Source organism: Phocoena phocoena, chromosome 19, assembly GCF_963924675.1.
Source record: "Phocoena phocoena chromosome 19, mPhoPho1.1, whole genome shotgun sequence".
NCBI classification, from domain to species: domain Eukaryota; kingdom Metazoa; phylum Chordata; class Mammalia; order Artiodactyla; family Phocoenidae; genus Phocoena; species Phocoena phocoena.
This window is the reverse complement of record NC_089237.1, coordinates 56197935-56219601: the sequence shown is the minus strand read 5'-3', so window position 1 is coordinate 56219601 and position 21667 is coordinate 56197935. Positions and strand designations below refer to the sequence as shown.

The 21667-nt window shown below is 40.1% G+C and overlaps 1 protein-coding gene across 1 annotated transcript in view; it reads right to left on the bottom strand.

Annotated features, from left to right (window-relative positions):
• Window positions 1-21667, bottom strand: part of COX10 (cytochrome c oxidase assembly factor heme A:farnesyltransferase COX10) — a 108386-nt gene that overhangs the window by 30052 nt on the left and 56667 nt on the right. The window contains exon 5 of the mRNA XM_065897623.1: window positions 2621-2691. Coding sequence (XP_065753695.1) covers window positions 2621-2691 — 71 coding nt within the window. The remainder of the gene's footprint in view (window positions 1-2620; window positions 2692-21667) is intronic.

The window sequence follows — 21667 nt, the reverse complement described above, 5'->3', positions numbered from 1 at the left end:
ACGGGAGAGGCCACAACAGTGAGAGGCCCGTGTACCGCAAAAAAAAAAAGCATCTACCTCACAGTGCTATAGTGAGACTTAAATATAAATAACGCGTATAATGCTTTTCATTATGATGTAAGTGTGGTTTCACCAGGAAATGTAGAATGACATTTACAGTTCAACCTTATTAACTATGTGAATTTGATATGCTTTTCTTGTGATCTTACCATTTATCCCCATTCTATTTTCTGTAACCCCGACTTTCTTTACATATTTCTCTACTTTACTAATAGCCTTATGAAGCCTCTAATCCTTTCTGGAATAAAGAATAAGTAAGCAGTAAGGCACTATTCTCTCTGCCAGCTCTGAACCCTCCCTGTCGTGTTTTTCTAGAAGGGAAGCCACCTAGGAGCGCAGAGAAGGCAGCCAGGCACATGCGAACTGCACCGACAGTGCACACAAGCCAAGAGCCCCTTCAGGGAGCTCCCCCAGGTCCTCAAGAGCTCTCAGAACGACCAGTCCAGGCATGTGCTTCTTTCCTTCAGGACTGCTATATGACTTTAACTCCCTAGAATATAGTTCACTTAAACAAAAACTTTCAAAAAAAACTGCAATCACTTGAAAAAGATAATGAAAATAAACGTCTACAGTATGTCTGTCAAGTAGATACAACCAAGCTATGGACAAAGGCTGTCAACAGCAAACGACCTTTAAGGATTTCTGCCCCAGATTCACGTCACCGCTGCCCATCAATAATGACAGGGATCGCACTTTACCTGCCAAATCGTGACTAAGTCTACAAGGCTGTGCTGATCCGTGCGGGCCCAGATCAAACGGGACAGTAAACACTAAAGGAGAATTTCAGAGCAAACTGGCTAGGCTTTGGACTTACGGCCCAATAGCCGTTAGGAATGGGAGAGCCACCAAAGCTGAGCGATAAATGTCAACGGTCATCTGCAAGACTTTCTACTATACCCCTATGGCCACTCATTTATAAAATATCTGTGTAGAAGAAAATAATTTACTGAATTATAGTAAACACTAAATGGCAAGATATTAAGTCTTCAGTTTTAAAACTATGATTCTCAACGCAAGATTTTGCCCCAGACTCATAATAGCTCCTTGTACCTATTTAATAAAATACATCCTAGCTAGAAAAATAAGTCTGAGTCTAGCTTTTTCAGGCCTATAATTTGCCCTCTAGAAGAGCAATTACGGTTTATTATCATAAATGAGATTCTGCCTCGGTCATCTTGCAAACAAAAGATAAGTTACAAGTCTATCAAGACTAATAATCGTACTGTAGCCTCTTCCTTTAACGGAAGGGCACTGCCAACACCAGCCACCAAGGCTGTGATGCTCCTCCCTCCTGGATGTACTGAGAGACTGTGCTTTCCTGGGCGCGAGGAAACGAGCACGCTGGGCGAAGTAAGACGACCTACTAGAAGAATGACGGCCTTTATCTGATGACCATTCCAGGCCTAATGGCTGTTTGCTGGGCTTATCCCGTTTCCCTTGGTCCTAAAGGAGTACGATTTCACTGAGGAAAAAAGCCTGGACAGAAATTCCAAACAAGTAGGAACGCACCAGTGATTTCAGCAGTGGCAGGAGCATCGTTTAGCTTTTGAGATGGGTTACAGGGCTTACATGTGCCCTCTAAAACGACTTTACTCAAATCAAAGTGCTTCTGACACTTTCTAAACATAAAGACAGCAGAGAGCTGCATCAGATCTCAAAAAGGGAAATAAAGTATCAGTCAGATATGAGATTTCTGTTCTTAGGTGTTTTCATCTGGATCTACTGCCCTTTTCAATATTTAGATTAAGAACTGAATGGCTGAAAGCAGCAAATACTAAAACTTACATTTACACAGACATCTGACTCATCTGAACTTGTTTCCTTTATTGTTTTGCTTGATATGTATGATTATTTGATCCACAGTGTTACGCCAATGAATCTGAAGCTCCGTGAGGGCTCCGCCGGGACAGGTGGACAGAGGTTTCTCTGACTTAGAACAGTCATGCAGTATGAACCACTGGCCCTTTCTATTCTTCTCGGCCTGTGCTGCTATTAGACTTTAAAAAATATTTTAAAATGCCGGTTTCGAGGCCTCCAGGAAGTAAAATGTTTAATTATTAACCACTAGTGGTATTAAAATATTTATATGCCTTTTAGTTCTACTTAGTTGAATTTGGTGGAGAGGACAGTAAAGGATGCAGTGCTTTACCTGGGGTCTAACAGTGCTCTCAGCTCATCTGAAAACATAAGGATTCAGACATAGCTTGCTGCTGAGACCCTGCATGGATCTGTCTGAAATCACCTGTGTTAATGGAATGTTTTTACCTTTAGCCACTACGAGCAAAACAAGCCCACGTCTCAAAACCGAGTCTAATAAGGAAAACTATTGCGTCAGTTATTCCCACAGCAAAACTGCCCATCTCAGATCCATTCTGAGCTCTGAGCCCTGCATTTTGGTTAGAGTTGGAGAGCACTACATATCCCCCTCCCCGTATGTCCCTTTGCGGGTGGGGTGTTCTTTTCACTTTACAACTCAAGGCAAAATACTGGGAAATGATTCAGGATGGACAAGCAAATGAATGTTCTGTAACATGGAGGAGACTGACATTCATGATTTTACCTGATCTGTCCACGAACCAGAGGTCTGTTCTTTGTCCTATTCATGTTTGAATCAAATGGAACCTCAAAAAACTGCAAAAAGATTGAAAACAAAACAAAACATTAAATACAGTGTGAAACAATTATTCTCTTCTGCTTTAATTCTACAGTTTTTTTTTCACAGTAAATTTCATTTTAATTTTGATACTACAAACTCATACTCTTGGTACTCTTTAGAGAAAAATTCTCCGGGAGAGACACATTTTAAAAAATATATGCACTAATTACCAGGAACATGCACAGTTCTACTTTTACCCGCTTTGAAAACCACGTGTTAAACACACAGTTGCATTCCTCAAAGCCAATGTTTCAGGTTTAGAGCATTAGTGCTGTCCACAATTTCAGAACTTTTCACACATCCCAAAGCCTGTGAATCAACCAAGAAGCAGATGACCACGGGAAATGGGCTACTAGAGCCAAAGCCAGGTCTGAAGGGAACAAGATGCCAGATGAAACCATACACAAGTGATGAGGTTACACCGAGACTAAGGCCAATGCCCCTCTGCCTGGGACAGCTCTCCTGTACACCTGAGACCAGGGTATCACACCTGTCACTGTCTTATGAACACAGCAAAGTGCCCCTGGGGATGGAGACTTAGGTGGCTTCTAGGTCTGAGGCTGCAGGAAATATTTAGTGTCTGGAGCCTTGGTTTCCTCAGCAGCAAATGAGAACAGTTGCTCTCACCTACCGACGTCGGGCAGTGTGTGACGACACTGCTGCCATGCAGGCCGAGAGCTGCCGCTTCTCCCCAACACCTGCACCCGCCCACAAGACTCCCAGCCCCTCACAAACCCGACCCTTCCTTCAAGACTAAGGTCCGGTTTAATTGAAGCCTGAACCTCTGACCTGATGTGATCCCCTCCTCCTTTCAATCCCCATGGCACCTGCCTGAACCACTTGGAAATGTGGCTGCACCTGAGGTGAAATCGAAATGCTGCAAATACAACAATCACTTGTCAAGAATTACAGAATTGAAAAGGTGATAAGTCTGTTTCTGATTTCACATGATAGCAGTGTCACTCTAGTTGGTAAATGAAAATACAGACTGTCCATTTTTTGGTTCAGTCTTTTTTTTTTTTTTTAACTTTACTGAGGTCCACTTGATATACAATAAACTGCATGTATTTAAAATATATGATTTGGTTAAGTTTTGACATCTGTACACACCCCTGAAGCTATCACCACACGAAGACACCGCACGCATCCATCTTCCCAAAAGCTCGGTCATGCCCCCTTGCAGTCCCTCTCCCCCACCCTCCTGTCCACACCTCATCCTTAGGCAGACACGGAACTACTCTGTGCCCCTATAGACTATTTGCATTTTCTAGACTTTTACGTAAATGGAATCAAATAATATGCCCTCTCTTTGTCTGGATTTTTTTTCACGTGGCATAATTATTTTGAGATTCCTCCTATCACTGAGTGTATCAACAGGTCATTCCTTTTTACTGTTAGTATTCCATGACATGGTAATACCGCAATCTGTACATCCATTCACTTGTTGCATATTTGGGTTGTTTCCGGGTTTTACCTATTACGAAAAAGCTGCGATGAACGTCTGTGTATAAGTCGCTGCATGAACACATGCTTTTATTTCTCATAGGTAAACACACTAGAGTGAGTCATCGAGGAGATGCATGTTGAAACTACTCAGGAAACTGTTCCACGAGGTGGATTGCCATGTTACCTTCCTGCCACCAGAGTATAAGAGGTCCAGTCCCAGAGCCTCCAAGAACTAAGCTTTGGGTCATCTCTTGTGGCAAGGAACTACAGCCGTCCAAGGACAAAGGCACGCGGACTGGCCAGCAGAAGAAGGTATTTATAAACACCAGCTACAACCCTGCGACCAGCTGCAGAAACAAGGAATGTAATAGTTCTGAGTATTTTCTCCTTGTTTTACTATAAATATGTTTGTATATATAAACCACATTTTTTATTTGTCTCCCATTCTCCTACCACTGAATATATGCTAGTAATATTTACTCTCATGCCTCAGTATTGAAGTTACACAGGATCAGCTGGAAGAGAAGTGAACATTCCCCCAGAGATGAATAAAGGGACTTTGCCTCCTCTTTCAGGGAGTGGATCAGTGAACTGTTGGTCGTAAAGAGAATTTCATCATGTTCAGTGTACACACAACTTTTTGCTATCGCCTTATCTGGAAGTACGACTGAAGGGTGTATCCGAGCGCCAGGCCGACAACGGCGAGCTGTGATGGGTCTGTGCCGCGTTGATTTAGCTCACCGGGAACCATGCTGCCCGGAACGCCCTCTCCCCACAGCTGTAGCTTAGGGGCAGCCACGGAAGCACACATGAGATCTGGAAGGTGGGAGTGCAGGAGCGGCCATGTTTACACTTGCAAAACTGGTGTGAGGTCTGGCTCTACTGCGCCTTGCTGGCCTGGAGCGGCACGGGGCCCGCCGCTGCCCCCCGAGCTTGTCCACGTCTCGTGATCCTGGGCCAAGTCTGTGTGCTGTTCCATGGTCAAGTGCATGCTCTCCTGCAGGTCAACCTGCATCATCAAAGGTGCAGGCTTGGAAGCAGCAGGAAACAGACTCGTGGTCCAGTCTTTTCTCATGCACTTCTGCTCCTCCTTGTGGATTCCGGGTCACTCCTGCTCTCCTATGCTTTCCTCAGGCCTGGCACCAGGTACAGGGGCAAGAGGCTTACGGGACTGCATCACATCCATGGTCCCACCAGGCCTGATCCCTTATATCCCTTATATCTCTCAAGTGGTTCCGACATCCTGATCAAACCTTAACTGATACAGGCCTCTTCTCTAATACTTTCAACAGGGCCGCTGTTTAAAAGTAGTTAACTGTCCAGTATGACCATCTTATGATCTCAATGACAGGCTTCCTGAGATATGTGAATTTCCCATCCTTAATGTTAAAGAGAACTACGCAAATAGGCACTCAATGAATAATTTATTAAATAAACCATCACTGCAAATAAGTATATTTGTAGACTGAACTACATGTTGAAACGATTTACAATTTATAAGTGTTAAAAAATTCTTTGAATGTGTTCAAGTTACACATAATTAAAATGTTCCGTCTGTCACATTCCCTCCTTTCCCCGATATTCAAACACATTCTATAAGTATTTGAACTATTAATTTCACAGGACTAATGAGGATTCCAATTACAAATCATGTTATTTAAATGCTGGTAAGGTGTTATCCAATATGACACAGAAACTCTTGTACAAATAACTATCTTGGCAGTTCTCAAGTCTGTGTGCGTGCGCGCGCACACACACACACACACACACACACTTAGTTCAGGAATTCTAATGAATGGTTTCATCTGGATGAAAAAAGATGTTATATTTTCTCTGTTTCTGGCAAGTCAGCCATCCAAAGATGGGAACTGAGGACTAGAACACAGCAACTGAACTGCAGGGTGCCAAAACTTGGCAGTAGCTTCTGACTCCCACGAATGCTCGAATTTATCAGGACAAGCGTCATCTGGGCAGAAATACCAAGCTGACCAAGGCTTCTGGTTCGTTCCAGCGAGGGCTAGACAGCCCCTCCGAGCGCGTTATGCTGCTTTACGCTGTTTCTCGCGCATCTCCCGTAAGGCCTTTCAGTGAGGTTCACTGCTTTGGTTTAGCTATTGAAACCGCATCCCCGAGACGTAAGGCGGCGGTGACACAGATGAGGAATTTAAACATTTTAGAACATATAGCTGGCGTGATAATCTACTCACATTTTTCCCCTGTGCTTTGCAATTTTTTCATAATGTTATTATCATTTCAGTTGGCTCCAACTACGTCTGAAGCAGAGAAGTAAAACTGCTACAACTTGTGTTGAAAATAAAATACAAATGTCGTCTTACCAACCCTTAGAACACACTGTTCGGCCCGCCTTTTCATATACCCTTGCTGCTTCGAATGACACCCCCAGTGATACGCTTCGGTGAACACACTTGGACAGCCGCTCAACCCAGGCCTGTCCTCTCGGGCCCTTCCTTTAGAAGGCTCTAGTCATTAGGTCTCAAATGGCCATGTCACCCAGTACTTTACCCCCTGCCTGGACACAGTGACTGGTTTACTGAGTGGTATCGGATTCAAACAGTCTTTCCTTGGGATTTTACAAACCAAAAGCCCAGGAAGGTATGTCCTCCCTTCTCTTGGGTTGCCTGTGGCCATGGAACAGGATAAAGGGAAGTGGAGGAGAGGCCCAACACTGATTCCTTGGGTCAACTTACCTCCAAGGCTCCACCTCCACCCTTTCCAGTTGAAGCCAACACCATATGGGTCCAGGCCTCTTAGTTCCAACATCCCAACACAGGAAAGGCTGTAAGAACTTCAAACGTCAGAGCAGTGCATTGCCCAGGAGTGAATAATACTTGCTTTTCCTTCAGCAAACAACTTATTTTCTGTTTATGTTCATTTCCAAAAGAAGCTTTTCTCTCAGTCTCTTTCCCTCATAAAAATCCGTCATTCTTCTGGAATTCTTTTCATTTAAAATTTCCCCTTTAATCCCGGCTCCCCACCCTACCAGCCTCCACTGGTGACACTCCTCCTAGTTTCTTGCCCCCCAGCTATCCTATGAGCTGTTATATGAGTCAGGCTCTTGGGGCTGCAAATGGTAGAAACACAACCCAAACAGCTCAAAGAAAAAAATGGGGTTTAATTTCTTACTACAGGGCTGTGCCTGCTTTTAGGAATTACTGGGTCCGGCGCCAAATGTGCTGTCATGATTCTGGCTCTTTCCGTCTCTCGCATCTGCCCCGAGTACTCCTGCATGCAGGCGCCTTCCAGGAAGCAGGCAAAATGGCACAGGCAGCCCTAGACTCTCATCCTCCTGGTGGCCCTAGCAGAAAGTTTATTTCCTGATACCTCCAAAAGAAAAGTCCAGAACAACCATGGCCATGAATCCTCACAGCTAGGTGATGATGCGACTAGGCTGTGACCATGGGGAGGGTGCAGGTGGAGAGACACAGTGATACTGTATCGCCCTCAAATCGTGAGTGTTATTTTCTCGATAGGAAAGGACAATTCTATTACCAGAAGAAAATGGGAAGATGTTAGGCAGACGGATGCAGTGAAATTATTTCTAACTCACTGTAAAGCTAATGGCCCCAAATCATTTCATCTCACATCATACCTATAAAATAACTTGCCTACATGTCTCCTAGTTTAAGTATCTGAAAGGCATTAATCATTATAAACACAGTAAATAATTTATATTAATCTTTGTCTCATAATCAGTTTGGGGATCAATAGTTCTGTCTATTTAACAGAGTAGTAAATGGATTACTTTTTCCTCCTTGTAATCACATGAAGATACGGGTCACTATTACACCAACGGGTAAATATTTATTAGATTCCTAATATCAGATTTGTGCTTTTCTATTATACCATGCCTTTATATTAGATAATTATTATTACTCCAGAGAGATGCTGCTCAGATATAAAATATACTTATTAGCCCTTCCAACAGATAACAACATACTTACGACACTACTGAATTTTGTAAGCTAAAATGACACAGACATCAAAAGCAGGTCGAAATACAACTTGGCCCTAGTGATGAACTTCCTATTCCTATTTTGATTAATTACACGCTATGCAAAAAGTAGATGTGTTCTAGAGATGTCTGCAAGTCAGGCTCAGGAAATATTGACTTTGATAACGAGGTGCAACTTTTTCTTCCCCTATGCTAAATAATGGGGGCAACGTTCTTCTAAAGACTCAAAGGAAAAACAAACGTGTGAACCCTGTCGGAGTTTGTTTTTCCATCCATCTTCTCAAAGCTGTCAACAAGTGTTTGTCATTCCAGTATGGCTCACAGCCTCCCAGGTCCAAGATAATGTCTCAATCGGTCTCAGACCAAGTTAAAAGGGATGTTAACAAAAATAAATAAATAAAGCACCGGGAGAGGCACCTTATCCAGCAGGGTTCCACATACCATTACTTTCAGCTTACAAATCAGTTAAGATACGCGGTCAGCCATGGCTCTTTTGTTGTTACCAGTGTTCGACTGCCATACCAAGAATAAACAAATTAAGCGAGACGACTCGCTGTTCCCATTGATTTTTCCCCACGAGGTATTTGAAATAAGGTGTGTATGTGCTCACGTGGTGCTGGGGGAATGTTCCCCTCCAAACATACTACTCAGGCCATCGCTCATTAAGCTGTATTTTAAGGCTTCACCCTAAAAGGTCACCCAGCACTTATCAGAGGCCTGAAGTACCATATCCTATAAGTAAAAGAAAACTCAGAAAGTTGCACTGGTTTTGACGAGCTTCAGAAATGGTGTTATAGGTCACCGTTTCTCCTCCCAGAGGGAACTCAATTTGTAACACTGCTTTCTGAAAAGACATGGAAGGAAAACACAGCAAAATATTTACAAGATCTGGGTAGAGAGATGTGGGGTGAGTATTCTTTTGTATTTTATAATTGTCTATAAAGACCATGTATGTTCTACTTGGAAAAAGAAAAAGTAATAAAAATTTTTACCTAAATGATACAGATATAAAATCTGGACAGACCTTCGTTAGGTTAACTAATAAAGAATAACTAAACTTATCTAGTAGAAAGCCAATATCAATGGAGCCTTAGTCAATTAGAATCCTTTTTTTCCCCCAGAAAGAACCACAGGATAAAATGTTGATCCTAAATATTTCTCAAGGACACCCATTTCCCTCCATCCTTGGTGCCACTCCTTTAACTCAGGCGACCATTTTATTTTGCCTAGATTACAGCAGCCTCCCCACACTTCCTATCTGCATTACGGATTACCCCTACCAATTTCTCACACAGCAGCCAACACGATCTTTTCAGGTACAGACCTGATCATGTTAGTTCCCAGCCTAAAACTCTCCACGGCTACCTGCTGCCCAGGGAATAAAGTCCAGGCACTCACGTGGCACAGAAAGCCCTTCACAGAAGCTCTGGCCCCTTTACCTCCCAGGGTCTCATCTTCTCTCGCCCTGACTGCTCCCCTCTACGGGTCGGAACCTCCTGTCAGGTCCTCAGGGGCAGTCTGCCCTGCCCGCAGGGACCCTTCGCGGTGCCGTGCCGCATCCATCATTAGCGCAGAGCTGACTTACTGGTGTGCCCTACACTCTGCTTCTCGTGTGTGCCTCGGCAGTGGGGCTCTGCCCGAACAACCACCGACAGGACAAGAGGGCTCACTTCAAGTTCAGAGTCACCAGTTTCAAAGGCGGCTTGTACCACTCCCTGGCGAGCCCCCTGGACCTCTCTAGCCCACTGGCTCTGCTCCCCTTCACGGGAGGGTGGGGGGCGAGTTCAATCTGGTCCGCTCTCAACCGATGGGTGCAGCCTCCTCCTTCCCTCCACCTGGGCTGGCGACCCTGTTCCCTCCCACCTCCTATGAAACCTAGTCCATCAAGCACCCCTTTTCTCCACAGAATGGTGTCTTTTAGCTGGATCTTTCCCACCCCTACCTCAACATGCTTAGTTTTCCCCCAAGCCCACACGTCTCCCCGTGTCGTCAGCGGACTTGAGCACAAGGTTAGCATTTGGAAAAGAGAGGACGTGGTCTCTGCTCCTACCGCACATGAAGTTCGGGCCCCTAATCTTAGCCAGCACGGTCAACAGCAGGAGGTGTCCGGGGCGAGGTTAAGAACCCTCCAGAGATCTCGCAATAAGCTCCAAGGGATTTCTATTCTAACAGCTGCCAAGGACCATAATTCCATCTTTGCAAAAATCATTTTTAAAACAGGTAATTCTGAAGGCCAGTTTTGAAGAACAATAAGTAAATGCATTAAAGTCCACTAAAGGCGAGTAATATGAACAGACTATTTAGATTGCGAATTTTTTTATTAAACCCAACTTTTTAAAACTTGGGTCTCACAGATTAAAGGAACCTTTCCTCAACTAGTGCTACTTCATCCTAATCTAATGGGAACAAAAGACTAGCAAATTAATAAAGTCTTGTGGATCCCTCCACAACTATAAAAAAACAGGCATGCTTACTGAAACCATTAATGGTGATAAACTATCAATAATATGACAAGTCTGACCTCTGAAACAGTTCCCTAAAATACTACAAAGAGCTTAAATGCCACCATTAAAAAAAAAAAAAGAACATGAACATTTTAAAAGGCAAGAAATAAGTAAAATCACCTTTATCTAGGATCCATGGCAGAAGAACGAAACGATACTCGAAAAGAAAAGGTTATATCACAAGGTGAGCAGTAAAACTGGCAAATCTACAGAGATTCAGCTGCTGCTCTGATACACATCTGGTCCAATCGGGGCGGGGGTGGGAGCTACAGAAATCATTAAGCCATCGGAGATGTTCCAAACAAAGAAACTGTAAAATTCTTAACTATAAAACAAAGGAAACACACTTAATCCCTCAGGGGTTGCAGTATGTATTTCAACTGGGTGATGCCGTCCCTCGTGAGGACACGTCGATACACCAAAACCTGGAGTAACACAAAACCTCCCCCGTCCGCATGTGGCCCGGAGCCAGCCTGCGCCGGCACCCCGGCCCCTGTTGGTTTAATCGTCGCGTTACTCTACACACCCAGGAGGGGGCGGCAGAGAGGAGGAGGCTGGGGGAATCGGGGGAAAAATGTGTCTCACTCATTCTGCCGATCAGAGAATAAATACCTTAAAAATATAGTTACGCAGGCCTTCTGTAAATGTTCAGTAACGTGTTGGAAGATTAACACATTTCTTCTAAGATAACGGTTTATTTTTGAACTTCAGATCCTATACGGCTGCAAAGGGAAATGATTCGTCTTCTGAGGAGACACCAACTACCTACTTACTTACTATGTTATCTTAAGCAAAGTGACTCGAAACCGCTCTTTAATGACCCCATTCCCTTCTGTCTCTGAGATTCTGTGATGGGGGTACAATTATAGTGCATTTTAACTTTAGTAAAGTTTTTCTGCTGCCTATTTTCCCCTACAATCCTCAAACAGTCTCTTACCGATTACCTAAAATTATTTTTAAATAACCTTTTGAAAGTCTTCGTGCTGAAAGCAGGTATATTACAAAATGAGCTTCTTTAGGAACTTAAGTGAAAAAGAAAAAAACTGGAATGGTGAATAAAAACAATGACTATTACATCAAAATAATAAATAAATAATAATGGAAATAATACTTGAATCAAAAAATAAAATAGCACATAAAATATATTGGGGCATTTTCAAAGGCTTAAGAAGGGAACACAGGCGTTATATAAGTAGTCATTAAGTGGAATACTTCCGACAGCCTTTTATAATTGTTTCTGTTCCTATAGTCCCACTGCTTTCCTTTCAACCTGATTACTGGACATGCCCTGCTTCTGCGTCTGATATATTCAGAATATGTATCTAACCATAGAGTTGGGCCTACAGAGAAGGACCTATACAGTTCCTTCACTGAAACACAGAGACGGCGGAAAATTCTTTTGGTAGGGCAAGACATATGTCATGGGCAAGGGAAGGATACTGGGAAATGTCCCAGAACTGAGAAAAGTTTAAGTATATAACTTCTTTCCTGAGAAGCCAAACAAAAACCTGTGACATGTTATAAGCATGGTTACCGTGTTCTGAGAGTGTAACACGTGCATTGAACACCGTACAGAACGATGCCAAAATAACACAGTGGTTGATCCATGGAAGAAAAGCTTTCCATCCACACACAAAATATTTTCAGTCTTCCTGTTAAAAGCAAACCGGAAAGAAATGTTTCCTTTTCTAAGATATGTGGATCAAAATTCCAAATTAGTTGGAGTTTCTAGGAGAGAAAAGATGTAATAGGGTTCTGACGTTCACTTTGAGTTTTTCAATGGGAATTTTTTTAAAGTTTTAAATTTAATTAAAAATGGCATAAAGAGAACTTAAATATTTCTAACTTTTCTGTCAAATATCAGTATCATCCCAGAAAACAGGCCAACATTTAAAAATGCCCATGAATTACAGTAATTGATATGTGACTGTGAACTTACTAGTAGGATCATGCAGCTTAGGTGAATGGCTATTTATTTGGTCATCAAATCCCAATACTTAAAGAATTGCAACCGATTACATGTCCATGTAGTTTCTGTCAGCATCACAGTTTTTTGCCTCAGAGGCAATTCTTAGAATATATACGATTTTCTGTGTTTGCACAACTATCCGTGTAAAGTAGCAATCTAGTTTTCTAATAAATATGAGTTAAACGGACAGCATTAATGTCTTAATGAAATACTTCCAAACAGAAAAGGTTTTAATTTTAACGACCACCTTTCTTACCAGTTTTTTTAAATTTTTTTTTTTTTAATTTTAATTTCTTTGGCTGCGCCTCACGGCTTGCAAGATCTCAGTTCCCCGACCAGGAATCAAACCTGAGCCCCCAGCAGTGGAAGCCCGGTGTCCTAACCACTGGACCGCGAGGGAATTCCCCTCCAGTTTCCTCTTAAATACACGCTAATGGGAGGGCAGGCTTTCTAAGAGATGCAAGTACTCCCTTTCTTACTGTTGGTGACAGGAGACAGTGAAAACAGCAGAAAGAAGCCTCCACACTGAGGATGGGTAAAAAAGCAAATGAGGAGGAGCTGGCACCAGGTTAAACTCTAAACGGTACCCAGAGTCAGATTTTACGGACAAAACATGTAAGAACTTATTTGAGTGCACGTCTAATCAGAGATTTTACTTTAGAAATACCAAGTGGACCACCGTTCTCCTATATTCAAAAAAAGCCTTCCAGGGGCTTCCCTGGTGGCACAGCGGTTGAGAGTCCGCCTGCCGATGCAGGGGACACGGGTTCGTGCCCCGGTCCGGGAAGATCCCACATGCCACGGAGCGGCTGAGCCCGTGAGCCATGGCCGCTGAGCCTGCGCGTCCAGAGCCTGTGCTCCGCAGCGGGAGAGGCCACGACAGTGAGAGGCCCGCGTACCGCAAAAAAAAAAAAAAAAAGCCTTCCAGATCATGTACTAGTCTCTCTTCTGTGAAGCAGAGAAACCCTGAATTTATGTGCCAGGAAAACAGTAAGTAACTACCACTCCCACAAGCAGCAAACAGAAAGGCAAATAGACTTTTATAATTAAATCTGTAATGATGAAAAACAATGTTGCGTAATGAATGTCTTTATAAAAACACAGTCTGCCGAACTACCTAACCATTAAGACATTTATTTCAGTTTAACCGTTGACAGTGACTTTTATTCCATAACGACACGTGACTAAAATACTTCTCATTCTCTAAAAGACAGTCTTTACAGGTATAATACAAATTAATAAGACAAGTCACACTGGGAAGAGGGGGTTGGGACTTTGTCAACCGATCTTTAACAGATAAATTAGCACTATAACTTATAATTAGGCTTAAAAATCCCAGACAATATCCACATATGAATTCTTGAAAGAATATATGAGGAACAGCAATAAAGCAGAGTCTAGTTTATACTAGTATAATTTTTCAAAATGACAGCTCTTATAATTAAATATATTTGAGAGGATATGTACCTTAAAAATATATACCTCATTTTATTTATCATTTATCATAATGTGATGACTTAAAAATTAATTCTATTAAAAGTTTTCTTAAAAAGAAAACTACCACCACAAATCAAGATTTTGAAAGCTATGCAACCAAGAAATCAGATGTAACATTGCAATTAAATGAACAGGCTCGCTGAAGATCTACTGACCACATATATTACATGATATTTAATAATCTAAATTTTGTATTGCTTCATAACAAGTCAATGAGATTACTATTAAGGATATAAAACGCCTGAAATTAAAAACAAAAACAGGAATATGAAAATAAGAATATATTATTTCAATATCATTTACAAAAGAAAGAGAAAATGTTCTTATGAAGGGCAGTAAGGAACTCTAAATTTAATGAGTTTAGTTCGTTTCTAATAAATTCCACTTCTGGAACTACATATCAAGGAAATGATATAGAAGTACAGGAGAAAACCACATGATAAAAATTTAAAACGTCTGCTGCAGGGTTGCTTTTAACAAATAAACACTGGAAGAGCACTAAAGGAACGGTTACAATGTGGTAGGACACCTTGATGGAACATCAAGCAGTCATTAAAGATGATAATTAAGACTCTAAATAATCTGGGAAAATGCTTCAAACACTAATAATATAGTTTATAATTTGTTCAGAGTGGTGGGTCTATGAATTTTTGCTCTCTTTTCCAATTTTGTTTTATTATAATAATGAGAAAAATAATAAGCACAAAGAGTAAATTAAACAGATGTGGCTACATTTAAAGAAAGATTTGCAGATGGTTTGCGAGTATTTTTAAAAATTAAATGTTACATTACATTTTCCAAACCACATTAATCTTTTAGGTTTTCCAAAACACATTAGAAATGTAAAAGTTTCATCACAAACGCTTTTGAAGGTTAGTTTGAAGGAGAAAGGCCCTTATAAACATGGCAGGTCAAGCAGACTTAAGAGAAGAGGCTTCTTTTAGAAAAGGTTTCTTCACTTTTAAGAAGTCCTCAAACCTATAATTTCCATAGCTTTATTTGTTTATTCATGGCTGTAGCTCGCTAAGGCCATATTTCTCAGAAGTTCTGTTTTATTTTTACTATTATAGCATACTCTGATTTGCTCAAGAATTTACAGACATTTATTAGTCCAGCAAGCTTACGACTACCAGCTGAAACCATTTCTGATACTAAATATCGGAGGTGACAGTGGGATTCTCCCACGTAGACGGCCTCAAGTGTGCACATCTGTAGTTTTCCCACTTTGAGCTGTGATGCTGATGAACAAAATACCTAAGTTTGCAATCACTATGCAATTTTATTTTATTTTACTGCTAAAAAATCCACTGACTTAGACATTACAAAAATATAAAGCTAGGTTATTTCATTTGAAACTGTCTTATGAAAGCTTAAATAATAAAATTGTAAAACCTTTTATTTTGATCAGCTTTTTACTTGAAAGACAGTGCACATTCTCAGCTATGGATTTAGTAACGAAGGAAATATATTTCCCATGAGGTGACCAGCAAATCTGCTATGCAGAAAATAATTGATGGATCCTGGCTAATAGTGTGAGGGTTCATTCAAATGTTAGCTTCTCAAAATAACCAGTCACAACTTGAAGCAGGTGAAAATCTATACTTAGTTTCATGACTAAATGAATGTAACGGACAAGCAAACACGGAAGAGCAATGGGAAAATGCCTTCTTAATACTGATGAGGCTACAGCAATGCACTGACTTATTCTGAACAAATCAGGAATAAGTACCGCTATTAGCTATTACTCACCCAGGGTTTACTATTCCCACGCCTGGGCTCAGTGTTTTGTGTATTAAGCCTTATCTCCTGTAGGTAGGTATTACCACTATCTTCATTTGAAAGTCGAGATAACTGAAACCCAGACAAGTAATTAACCAGGGTCGTAAGGCTTGGATTTGAACCTGGGCCGCCTGAGTCCCTGTGCTCGATCATGGCCCTACACGCCACCCGACACAGGAGGCTTGAGCGTGAGACATGGCTGGGATGAGGATGCTCTGAGGGGCTGTGAGATGGAGACCCTGGCCCCAGATCACAGTCCAGCTCGGGAGATAAGATACTTAATTTATAAAATAATAAGAGGCGGCATGGTAAGATTCACAGAGATGCAGACGATAACTGCCAAAAATAAGGTTCAGGGGTATAATAATAGAAAGAATATGTTTCGGGGCTTCCCCGGTGGCGCAGTGGTTGAGAGTCCACCTGCCGATGCAGGGGACACGGGTTTGTGCCCTGGCCGCGGAGTGGCTGGGCCCATGAGCCATGGCCGCTGAGCCTGCGCGTCCGGAACCTGTGCTCCGCAACGGGAGAGGCCACGGCAGTGAGAGGCCCACGCACCGCAAAAATAAATAAATAAATAATAATAATAATATGTTTCAAATGATTTTATTCTTTTCCAAAAGAACCACCGACATGCTTAACTGCAGTGGAAACACAAAGTATTGGACACAATTCCAATATCCAACAATATGGGCTTAGTTAATGTAAATTTTGCTTTATTTGTATAATGGCATACAAAATGCTTAAGGCCTTTTAAAAGCAAATGATATTGAGTGACTTGGGAAGTTCATGATTCGGTATTAAGAGAAAAAAATAAAATTATGACATGCCATATACAGTATAGTGCCTATCTGTGTATGTGTATTGAAAAAGATTGGACAAGAGCTATAAACCAATATATTATAACTGAGGGATGCTATTCCCTCTCTAAGGAAATTTTATTCATGTGTGTCCCTTTAATGATCATCACTGTATGAAATATTTGAAAGAACACTTCAAGAACATTTTGGTATTAAAGAGCTCTGATAACAATCACAAAACTGTAATTGTAAATCTGCATGGAGAAAAACAACATAGAAATATAAGCAATTTGCCTAAGGGCATGCCGATGAATCTCGATATAAACTGCATTTGACAACTGAAAATAGCAGTGATTTCCCGATACCGAATTGAAGAGATACCCACTCCACCCCAGCTCCCGGAATGTCAGGACTCAAATCCCTCTTTCCTTTTGACACCCCAGAGAGTGTCCTTTCCAGTCTACCTTAATGCTGTTTATTTTTTCTCCGTTCACCCATTTATTTTAAAGTGATTTGTTTTAGAAAGTTCTTACAGTCTGTAGATAAGCATGCATCAGAATCCTAGCCACAGTCTTTTAACACTAACCTTAAGATTTTCTGTATTAAAAATATAATAACTCGTAGGGAGAATTATTTTATTCTCCTTATCTTTGTTCAGTGTTTTAAAAGAAGTGTAAATATTTGTTTACTTTTACTTTGTATACATTCATTTCCAAAAGGAAAATTACTAGGTTAAAAGCTATAAATACTTTTGGATCGACCACTCAGACATATACATATTGTATTCACTATAATAATGTAATATTTGTTTCATAACACTCAGAAACTTACCGTGTGATTAGATGCTATTTGGAAATGTGACTTTTATGACGTTCATAGTATGCCATTATATGGATAAAACATCATTTAACGGAGCCCATTTCTGTATGTTGAAATTATGTCTAACGAATTTTAATACATAAAATACATGCACGTATTTTGATAATTTAAAACATTTCTAGAAATGGAATTGCTGGGTTGAGGGGAATGTACATTTTTAACAATTTTAAACTATCCTTCCAAAATTTCCCTCCAGAAAGACTGTCCCAATTTACATTCTCAACAGCCTGAGAGGGCCTGCCTTCCAGAATCCTCACCAGCATTAGGTAAAACAATTAAAAAAAAAAAAAAAAAAAAACCTAAAACATCTTTACTCATTTAATTTCTCATTGATTTAAAAAAAGATTTCTCATTGACTTAAAAAAAGATTTCAACATAGGATGTAAACTAAACCTTACAACTTTACAAAAAGTCTTAAGTTAATAAAGCGCTGATTGTTAAAATGAAGTCATCAGCACATGCAGATATCTGTATGAACAGACTACAGTCATGCATGTTTTTCTGTCTCCTTTCACTATAATTAATTCCAAACACTGTGAATCAAGGTAGAGTTCTTGTTCTGCCAACCTCATAAATAAGATAATCACAAAAAAGAACACCCCAGCAAAAAATGTATTTTGAAGGAGGAGATTCACTCTAAGTTTTGACATGCCCATATCAAAAAAACAAATTAAGTACAGCATTCAAACAACAGGAGTCTCAACTGGGCTTTATGGTGAGAAATTTCCTACAACGTCGGTATGGCGCAGCCAAGCCAACAGCAAAAAAGGGGGTTGAGCAAACTGGTAATGAATGAAAGCAAATCTAGACTTTTGGGTTAAGTAGCAAGAAAAACATCTAAAAAAAGGTATATGTAATTCCCCAGCTTTTCCTTAGAAGGATGCTTATTACTCAGAGGTCAAGTGAATAAGTCACACCTCATTTTTCTGTCATCTCTGAGAAAGAAAACGACGCACACAAACTAATTTTCTAGATTAATGAAGTAATTTTCTATTTTGAATAGCCAAGTATTTATAAAATTAAAATCAGTTTTTGATGGAAATGTTTCTAAAATTTCTCCTATTTCTGAGCTTTCAGAACAATTTACTGAGCCTCATCTGACCTTGTTTGCAATGACTCAGGATGCTTGCCTTCACAGGAGATTGCTCGAACTCCTAAGCTTTTAAAAATAAATCACCTTTATTTTTCTTTGTTTTGTTTTACGCCAGCGTTTTCTTCCTCTTTAACTTCATCTCTAATCCTTATTACTTTCAATTTTCTGTCATTACTTAAAAAAAAAAGAAAAAAAAAAAGGCTAGACGGGGGCGGGGGAGGGGGGTGGTAGGAGAGGACAACCAACCAAACTACTTGATTAAATGCAATCATCAAAGGCAGCGCTTTTAGGGTGTTTGTTCCTCAATCTCTATTCCAAGCCCTTTACTGTGCAAATGCCTTTGCTTCTCTATGTTTGAAAAAGGATTTCAACTGGAGGACAGAGGTGTGACTGACTTGCAATACTGAAATCTAACCGTTTCAATATGGTTGAAATGGGTGAAGGTGGTCAAACGGTACAAATGTCCAGTTATAAAAAAAATAAATCTGGTGATGTGGTGTACAGCACGGTGACTATAGTTAATAACACTGTATGTATATTTAACAGTTGCTAAGAGAGTAGACCTTAAAAATTCTCATCACAAGAGTAACAAATTTATAACTGTATGGTGATCATTTCATAATATATATAAATAGCAAATCGTTATGTTGTACACCTGAAACTAATATGCTACATGTCAATTATAACTCAGTTTTAAAAAAATCTAAAAATTCTAATAGATTCAGTAATAAGACTATGAAAAACAGGAATTCCATATTTGAACAAAAATTTAGAAAATGAAGATGATGTTCTCTATACACATTTAGAGAAAAACAAAAGCATTCTATTGCTTCTACAGTATAATGCTAGAAAGGCTCCACGTCTAGGACAGTGTTTTTCAAAGTGTAGTTCAGGGGCTGAGTGCATCAGAATCCTCTGCGGTACGTAATTACAAATGCAGATCCCTGGGCCCCGCCCCTGACCTTCTAAAACGAAGAACATCTAGGAGTGGGGACTGGGGCCTGCCTTTTCCATCAGCTCTGCAGGTGAGTCTTTATATCCATAAAATTTCAGAACTACTAACCTAGAATCTAAAGCCGGTGGCGTGCTTGCGACATGCTAACCCACTTTTGTTCCCAACAAAATAGCTGCATGAGCTCCAAAGAAATTTTATCATTACGATAATGGTTAATTACCAAAATTATTCAAAGATTTCAACTTCTGATTTTTAAAAAAAATCAAAGTAAAATGTGTCAACAGAACCAATAAACTAAACTGTGAAGGAAAACAAAGACCACTCCACGTAAAATCTGTAAGAGTCAACTATTCGCAAATGAACAACTTTCCAGTATGGATCTTTGTGCCCACGAGGTAATAACAGAGATCCCATCATATATATTATTAGGTTAATTTTAAAGATAATTTTTATATGTATAGTTATGCACAGTTGCTCTTTATTCAGAATGAAAGAAAAAACAGTGCTATGCTTTGGCCTTGTGGACAGACTCAAAAAGCATTTTGAAAACACAAGGCAAGTTGGTACCCTGGCTATGATGTCACGTGATGTTTTTGCAAGACGCTACCACAGAGGGGAACTGGGTGGAGGGTATATGAGATCCCTCTGTATCATTTCTCACAACTGCATGTGAGTCGATGATGATCTCAAAATAAAGAGTTTAATTAAAAAAAAAAACAAAAAACCCTCCAAGGGCACTGATTTTACCCAGGTCTGGTCAAAGAACTACCGCTTTGGAAGGCATACTTTCTGCTACTGAAGTTAAGTGGCAATGCTGGCTTTTTTAGCTTATTAAGCTAGCTGATTTCAAAATTCTCTCCGAAAGTGTACTACACCACACATATTCCTTGGGAAGAGGTTTAATTTCCTTTTTCCTGTTTATGTGCTTGTGATCCCTTTTTAGAGGTGAAACCATCTGCGTCCCACATACAAAGCAAAATTAGGCATCTTACAGTCATTCTGTGCCTCTGAAACCCTATCTGACAGAGGCGATGCTTTTCATCTTCCAATATGAGTAACCATTAAGGTAATTCTAAGACCCAGTTAATATTTTCCAGAAAACAGACATTTTCTAACACATAAGTTGTTTACTAAAGCCAACAGATACTGTAACTTTGTATTTTTATCTCGATTTTCTTTAAGAGCACATTAACAAGCATGTAAGCATATCATCAATAATATTCCCAAAGGTCACAAGTGTCAGAGACAACTCGATGAAACGTGAAAAACTATACTCTTTAAAGATCTAGATGGAATGGATTGTGAAGAATCATTGTTTTTTTCCTTCAGACACTAACATTCGTTGAATTTGAAGACATTATGCGGTCTGCATCACGAAGCCTTTTAGTTACAAGTAACTGAAAAACTGCTATTAATATTTATTGTGTAGAAAGGAATTCTTTAACACCAAAGCAAAGAACCAAAGAGAGCTCAGAGACACTGGTTCAAAGAACCGCCGTGAACACCAGGGTTCCTCTCTGTAAAAGTCACGTCATTCAGCATCTAGGTTATTAACATGCTCACAAAAAGAAAAGATTTCTGTATGGTAACACAGAGTCTCACTTACGTCCCATAAAGTCAATGCAGACTAAAACTTCACTAATTAAGACTGTACTAGAATTAATGAAAAATCTGAATTAAAGACTAATTTTTCTTAAAAAGGATGTTTCCTTCCTTGATTTCAATTATGATAAAGGTTTCATGAATTTAAAACTTTACTTAATTAGTCATTTTTTTCATCACCCATACTAGAGTCAGGATGAAACTGATTTCCATTTAGAAAACTTTTTCATTCTACAGAATACCATTTCGTAGTTTTAACAATATTTGGTGTTGGTAGTGACAGCAGGCATTTAAAATGCTTGATAACCAACTGTTTAAGTGTCTTCCAATATATTTTGTCAAGTACTCTGTATTATACAATGGGTATAATTACAAATCATGTTTGTTAATTCAATGAATTACACCATTAGCTACAATGGGGGCATATAAACATAGACACAGTGCCCACACTCAAAGA